Source organism: Teleopsis dalmanni, chromosome 2 (assembly GCF_002237135.1).
Source record: "Teleopsis dalmanni isolate 2A chromosome 2, ASM223713v2, whole genome shotgun sequence".
Classification (NCBI taxonomy): Eukaryota; Metazoa; Arthropoda; class Insecta; order Diptera; family Diopsidae; genus Teleopsis; species Teleopsis dalmanni.
Window position 1 is genome coordinate 85,835,330 of NC_051847.1, and position 8,318 is coordinate 85,843,647.

The 8,318-nt window shown below is 31.0% G+C and overlaps 1 protein-coding gene across 1 annotated transcript in view; it reads right to left on the minus strand.

The window, feature by feature from the left end:
* The window catches only part of LOC119674973 (probable ATP-dependent RNA helicase DDX43), a 2,316-nt gene extending 2,007 nt beyond the window's left edge, over positions 1–309 (minus strand). Inside the window, exon 1 of the mRNA XM_038086129.1 lies at positions 209–309. Within this exon, the coding sequence (XP_037942057.1) occupies positions 209–309 (101 nt within the window). The remainder of the gene's footprint in view (positions 1–208) is intronic.
* Between the last annotated feature and the right edge of the window lie 8,009 nt (positions 310–8,318).

Consider the following 8,318-nt stretch of genomic DNA (forward strand, 5'->3'; position numbering starts at 1 on the left):
TTCACATTTTAATTCAAATTATTAGCAAAAAACATATAAACATATTTTTAAATTTATCAAATATAAGCAAAAAAAATGTCATGAAAAACTAAGCCTAAAGGAATATAAAATTTTTCCATTTCGTCAATAAAGTGTGTGTTTTTCTAGTTAATAATAGGAATTAAAAATAGAGTTCAATATTGAAACCAGTATATATATTATTACTTACTTCCTATGATGTTTGGTACCTGTTGGTTTTTGCATACGATTTTCCTGATTATAATTATGGAAATTTGCGCCTTCTATATTCGATGACAAAAAATTATTCATCACAGGAACAAAGGATGTTAAAGGTGTTGTTCATCATATTATTCGAAAATCATTAAATAGATGGTCCTAGAGGTCTCGGTAAAACAGTTGTTTGGTGTTTGGGTTGTACGCAGTGCCGTAGCTATAGGTGCTTTATTGCTTTATTGCTTTATTTGAATGCGAATTTGGTTTTGCGCCGCCTTCGTCCTCATCAGATGAACATAAATCAATTGTATCAACAAGTATTTGGTTGGCTGCTGATTTCTCGCATTTTGCATTATGACTATTTTTGAGGATTTTTTTAATATTCAGTTTTGAACCACTATCCATAGGTGACTTATTTGTTTGTTTAACTTCCTGATAATTAAGTTTCTTGATTCGTACTTTGAGTGGTCGACACTGTTTAATGAGTTCCCCATTGAAGAAATCAAGATCCTCTTTACGGTGACGTTGTAAATGCTGACGTCGTGGATATTTATATATATGATACCATCCTGTTGGATCCTGTTGTTTTTTGTAAGTTATTCGAATATTTTTTTTTTGGACATACTTTTTATCAAAATATTTTGGCCTTTGTACACCTTTCAATAACAATGGTGCTTGACAAAATCGATCCAAATGAACGAGACGTTTAGTGATTTAATCTGTTGTAACGTTCGCTTCTGTAGCACGTATTAACAGTTCACCAGCAGGTGATGTTAATGGAATTGTTGGGCATCGTGCTAGGGGTTGAACGGCCCGTTTACGTCTTCGTAAATGCATTGTTTTGTGCAGTATCATGAAATCATCTCTTGCAGGACTGTCATGTTGCTTAACTTTGTTTAATGTTAATGCTTCGTCACATATTAAACCAAAATTTGATAAAAACATATTACGTTGCTCATTGGATTCTAGTGAGTTACTTGGTTCTAACTCTGCTTGATTATCATTTATTGGTTCCGCAGTGTCGCGTAATGTCATTGCCATCATCAAAACGTGTGTTTTCGTCTTTCTGTGAATTGTAAAGAAAGTCAAAATAAATTTTTAATTTAAAAACTCAAATAAGGAAATGTCATATTTAAGCATTTAATATAGTTTGAATGTTTTATGTTTTCGATAAAAGAATTTTTGTGCCTACTATTTTTATATATGAACAACAGATAGAAACAGCACGATAGAGACAAACACCATTAGCTGCGTTTTAGAAAACAATGATCTGGATCTTCTTTGCTGAAACGATACGGATCACATGTCAAAGTAATTGGCAACGCAACAATCATACCAGCTGTTTGGATTCGTTTTGATGTTTTGTTTTGATTTGTGTGAATAATTTTGGCGCCAAAAGAATAACATGGCAAAAGTGGAAGCCCCGAAAATATTTCCGTTCGTGATTTATTGCAAAGACAGTAGACATTTTAGAATAAGTGCTTCACACTATGGCAAGGAGGCTTACTTCAATAGGAATCATTATTATGGCTTAATCTTGCAGGCAAATTGCCTTTTCATAGACGTGCATGTTAGAGAGCCTGGTTCCTTACACGACAGCCGAGTTTTATGTAGATCGCAACTGTATAGTACAGCATCACCAAAGAAATTCCCCAGCTGTTCTTCTCTTTTAGGAGATTCTGCACATCTGCCGATTTGCATGTAATGCCTTAGAAGGCAAGGATTGTCATAGAAAACACACTTGATCATATGAAAACAAGGATTCGTCGATTGTTATATTTTATGGAACAACAAAGAACACCTTCAATAACAAATTTTATTCTGCGTGCATACATATTGCATAATATATGTTGTACACATAATGATAAGTTTATAATGAATTCATTCAGAATGAGTATATCCACGAGGAATACATAATAAATCCTCAATATCGTGAAGTGGATGACATATGGAATTTAGTTAAGCGATATATAATTGATACTGGTGTCATAACGACTCATGGTTAACATCGAATAATTTCATACTGATTAATTTTCAAATGAGTTTTAAAGAATTGTGAAGAATAAAGCATATTTAACAAGTAAATTATGTGTTCTTCTGTTCTAATTAAATAAAAGAACTTAACTTAAATTTCAAATTATTTGATTATCAAACAATATTTTCAAAAAAAATAAAATATGAATTATTAAAGTAATTATTTTAATTAGTGTAATAATTAAAACATTACATCAAACAAAGAAATATATAACAATGACATAATAAACAAATAAATAAATAAAACAAATAATAAAAAAATAGTAATGTAGTTTTGTTTATATTTTTTATTGCACCGTATCATATGTTAAAATCGCATTGCCAACGACATTTTCATTAAAATATATTCCACTTTTATTTTCTATATACATTCCACATTGAACCAGAATGTGAACCTGATCAAATGGGGTTCACCCCATTGTTATTGTTTTGCTAGTAAAATTGGTTGAAACGCAGCTCTTGTATATGCATTTTTTGTTTTCTAATATTTCTAGTCAATATTCAGAGCTTCCTGGAGAAACCGACTGGATCGTTAAAAAAAAACAAAAGAGCTTCTTAAAAGCGTAAAACCACCAAATCTCCAATTGTGTCACGAACTCTTAAGAAGATGACACAAAAGTAATCTAATGAAACGGTAAAGCCATCAATCAAGTTACGACTACCACCAATTATGGTAAACATTTCCGACAACTACAACGATACAAAAAAAATAATGTCACAAAAAAGCAAAAATAAATCATCAACATTAGGTACTCTTGACTACAATTTAAAACCAAGAAATCTCTGGACATGTTCTTCTTAACATTTAAGTCTGCTGAATATACGAACAAAATTAATGAAATTGAAGAGATCCTTAACACGATTGTGACTATGGTATAGAAGCAATAAAACCTTCAAAACTTATTCCACAGTGCATCAAATGCCTATCCTTTAACCATACCAGAAACTACTGTCAAAAGCAACATAGATCTGTGAAATGTACAGGAAAGCATGAAACTATAAATTGTGAAAAACCTGATGATAGTCACCCAAAATGTCAACTATGGTAAGTAACATCCAGTATCATATCGGTTGTGTTGTAACAAAGAAGTTACGAAAACTTAGAGACCAAAAAACAAATAAAGCTCCTGCCCCCCCAGTTCAATTAAATAATATCAAAAGATCCATACCACATACAAGCATTAAGTATTATCAAGAAAATAAACTCTCAACTGATGAGTTCCAAAAGAGTGGTTCCAAAATCCTAATAACGTTCATTTATAGTCTACCAACTGATACTTATATTATAGTACTGGCCAACTGATACAAACAAATTATAGATGTCATTTTCATTTTAAATAAAACCCATTCTATATAACATTCTATATACGCAACCCAAACCATTATGTACCGTCCAACAGATTGAAATTATTTTAAGGACCAAATAAACATTGATGACCTAGAGAGCAAAACGCATAGCTTTACTAGCTTGATTTAAAAATCGATGTGGCGCAGTTTAGCAGAATAGTAAGCAATTTGATAAGATATATCCAACCGAAATTTTAAACCTATCCTGTAATAACAGAAAACTTCGCAAAAAATGGCAGCAATCACATTTAACACAAGATAAAAGAAACCTTAATAGGACCCACAAAAATTGAGATGAGAAATCTAAAACCGTGGAAATGAAAATGATGGGAAATATATTACAACCTTGACATATGACAGTAAAACTAATTATTTTCTCTGGAAAGATAGGAAAAAATATCACAGACTCAATTCCCATATTTCTTCCTTTTTTATTTGGGCAAAAAAACGTTATTGTATAGGCACTCGAACTGGCTGAGTAATGAATATCTAAACAATACCTTCAGTCCAAAAGAAATCCAGCGCATAGAGCCAAATAACAATCTAGGTAATGAAGCTATTTTACTGATGAAAAACAAAGAAGTTGGTGGAGAAATCAAGAAGCGAAAGTGAATTGTTGAAAAAGCTACCTCCAAAAGGTTTGTACAATTACTTCATGCGGGAATTAAATCAAATCATGTCCCAAGTTATTGGACAGTTACCGAAGTGGTGATAATTCTAAAACCAGACAAGGATAAACATTCTCAAGCTTCGTATAGACCAATCTCGCTCTTGCCAGCCATAGAAAAATTATTTGAAAAGCTCATTTGTAAAAGACTTGAAAAAATAGTTTGCAAAGAAATTTTATTCCATATCATCAGTTTAGATTTCGTGAAAAACACGCAACGATCAAGCAAGTGAATAGAGTTACGCACGAAATCGAAAAGGCCTTACAAAGCAAGGACACTTGTTCAGATGTGTTTCTTGATATCTCAACGGCTTTTGACGAAGTATGGCATTCTGTCCTTGTATATAAGCTAAACACTATTCTGCCACAGCAATACTGTGAACTACTGGAATCGTATATTGGCAAAAGGTACCACCGGGCTAAATTACATACTAGGCACATTGTTCTATCTGCTATACACATATGGCTTGCCAGTGAGGTGTATTGTGTATTGTGGAAACTTTTGCAGATGGTAATAATGGCTACAGATCCAAACAACGGTGTCTATCACAAAGCTTTAAACTGCTTTTCAAGAAATTGAACAATGAATTAATAAATGGAAACTGATAGTAAATAGTTCAAAATTAAACCACTTTACTAACAAATTTTTAGACTTTATTAACAAAAAAGAAAATCAAATTCCATTATTCGTGTCCCGGTACCCACATAAGAGTAAAATAGTTCCTCTATGCTAGGGTGTTGAGAAAATGAAAGCATTCCCAAACCAACTTTGATTGGAATAAGCATTTTGCTAAAGATTTTAGAGCTGCTTGGCTATCTGAAAGGATGCATATTTTGGTACCTCGGGTGCCCCTTCGTATGCATTCTCGTGCACATAGTTCTAAGGCATGGACCTCTGCCTGAAAAATGGATGCATTTTTCCCATTGCGATTGCTTTGCGGAATTTCGGTCCTATAAGTCCTGCTCCCGTACTGCCATCCTCCATTTTAGACCGATCAGTATACCATAATTGTGAGCCCTGTTTTAAGTTAATTTCATTGTTTTTCCAAGTGGATCGGTCACTAATGATCACTTCGAATTCCCTGGTGAAAGCTAATGCGCCACCTTATACTTCATTTCTAAATTACAGTCAAACTTCCATAACGCGAACTTCTATAACTCGAATTTTCTCTATAACTCGAACAAAAAATTTTGTTCCGGCCGATAGGAATATGGGAAAGTAAATTCTATATCAAGCTTTTCTACGGATGACGATATTATTGAGCATTATAGCTCTAAATTACTGGATCCGATTCTAAGCCTAACGAAAAGTAATGATGAGTGTTTGGTGAATGAAATTGTTCATCAGCTTTCCAAGAACACAGTAGAAGACTCATCCAATATTCTGAATTTATATTTGCGAACGAATGATTCTTCAAGTGATGATCACTATAAGGCTTGGAAAAAATTGGAATCTTGTTTCATGCACTATAACTTCTGTGCTGTGTTTGATTTCAAATAAATAAATATGTATTTTAAAATGTAATTCCAGTTTCTTTCAAAAAAAAAAAATTACATTCTCTAACTCGAAGTCTCCATAAGTCGAACCTTTTCTTTGCAAAATTGGACTACGAGTTGTGAAAGTTTGATTATATTTTTTATTTATTTATTTTTTTGTTTTTTTTTTTTTTTGTTGTTTGTATTTCATTATATCTTATATTATTGTACTGTCGTTTATAAAAATGACGCACTTCGTTTTGAGTTCATATTATAGCTGATTTTATTAATAATTTAAACTAGTGTAGAAATATAAGTAACCTTAAAGTTTAGTTACTAAATTAACTTGTAAAAAGATAAAAATTTATCATTAAAGACTTAACTATAACAGAGTATAAGACACCTTAAATACTAATCAAATTATATATACACTTAACATATTCATTTTCATTTATATCGAACTAAATTCAAAGATAATACATTTTTGTACATAAGAAAATATATATATAATTAAAGAAAATTATTATAATACAATTTATTTCTGAAACACATTTCCTTATAATTGCGGCCTTAGACGTCTTGTATTTACTTGACCATTATCATTATTTGAATTAGTATTAAGTTGGTGTGAATGAGCTTCAAGAGGAGTATTATTGTTACTTACATTTTTCTCCACTTGTTCTGCAGTCACGTCGGAAAGTTCAGTTTCGACAGTATCGGATATATGTCGGGTATATTTTCATTTAAATTATATTCGCTTTCGCTACAGTCACCTCAGACAGTTCAGTGTCAACATCACTCTGTAGGTTTTTATCAACAGATCCAGATCTAATTTGATCAAAGTGCCTTTTTATCATCCTATTACTATGTGATAGTTTACATTGATAAGAACGTGGACCAAATTGAACAATAATTCTTGCAAGAGACCAACTAGGCTTAATTGGATTCCTATAATCACGAATGAAAACTTATTGACCTATTCTAAATATTGTATCTCGTTTACCTTTATAATTTCTAACGCTGTTTTCTTGCGTTCTTAAAATTTTTTCTATTACTAATGATGGTTTCATTAAATCAAATCTAGTTTTTAAATTGGTGTAATGCTTTGTATTTCACTTGTCTATATGGAATCTATTCAAAGCTATATCAATGCCAGCTTAATTTTCATATCTTAATTCGCAAACAAAGATTTTTTTAATACTTTGACTAAGTTTTCAACTTGACCCTTGTTGATGGATGACAACAAAGGGTTAATATATGTTAAATTTGATTACGTTAACAAATATTTAAATTTTATATTAAAATCAACTCTGCAAATATTAATTTAATATAAATGTTAACACCAACTGTTATATTTGTTAGAAGAGTAAATGTTCTCAGTATCGCCAAACTAATATGTAAATATATTCTAGCTCCCAACACTTATAAAGGATATTCAGACATATCTCGACAACAGAACACCAACGCCCCTTTTTAATTCTTTTTCGATAATGTTATATGAAAAATATGAAAAAGTAATATAAAATTCAAGTAAAACTTATTCTCATATTTAATTTTTATTTCCATAAATATTTCTTTACTTATTACTTTTTACTGCAATAAGTTGATGTTCACTGAATACCGTATACCGAATATCGAATACCGAAAAATCCTCAACGTCCTTCAACAAAGTGATGAAATAGGACATTGGAAATATGTACATTACAACTTTCGGGTTTATATCATATTTAGTATAATTAATTTTATATATATCTTTAATTTATTTATTATTTAAATTTGTTGTAGTTAAAATTAAGTTGAAATTGTGATACCTTATTTCTAAAAGAACTAAATATTAAATTACAATATAAAACATGTGCTTCACAGTTAATTTTAATGTTTTAGTTGAATTACTTTTTTATGCACAAAATTCATCTTTTATCAAAACAAAAATTATTTGAAAAAACATTAGGTATATACCAAATATATCGAACAATGCATATAAATCAGTTCCCCAACTTTATAGAATTGATGCTCTGAGCATCACTGCATGTTAGTGACAAACCCAAAGGCTGACCTAGTCGTGACGTTAGCGATCACCTGACCACTCCTTTTTATCAAATACAAACAAATTTCTTAACCCATCAATTAATAAGACGTGCATGCCATCGTATTCTATATATCAGATTTCGCATTTTTCTATATTATTATAATCTATTCAAAAACACATTTTCACATTTTCAATTACGTCGTCTTGATCATAACTGTCCATTTCAGTAAAATTTTCCAAATTTTTATTATTCATACTTATATTTATTTATTTATTTATAAAAATTTTTAAGGCACTGTCCATATAAGGACAAGCCGTGGTCACAGTTGTGGAAATGATAGCAAGAGATAAATTTTAATTAAACTTTGATCACACTAACGAGACTTTCTGCACCTGGTCACGGCGGTCAAAACATTATTGTGATCTGTGTCACAACTAAAAACTTTCTCGATATTCTAGTAGCTTCATGCTTTATGGCTATGTATAAATAAGTTAATGTATACGTCTTGATACTAGTCAATTTACAAAAAGAAAGAAAGAAATGTTATTCAT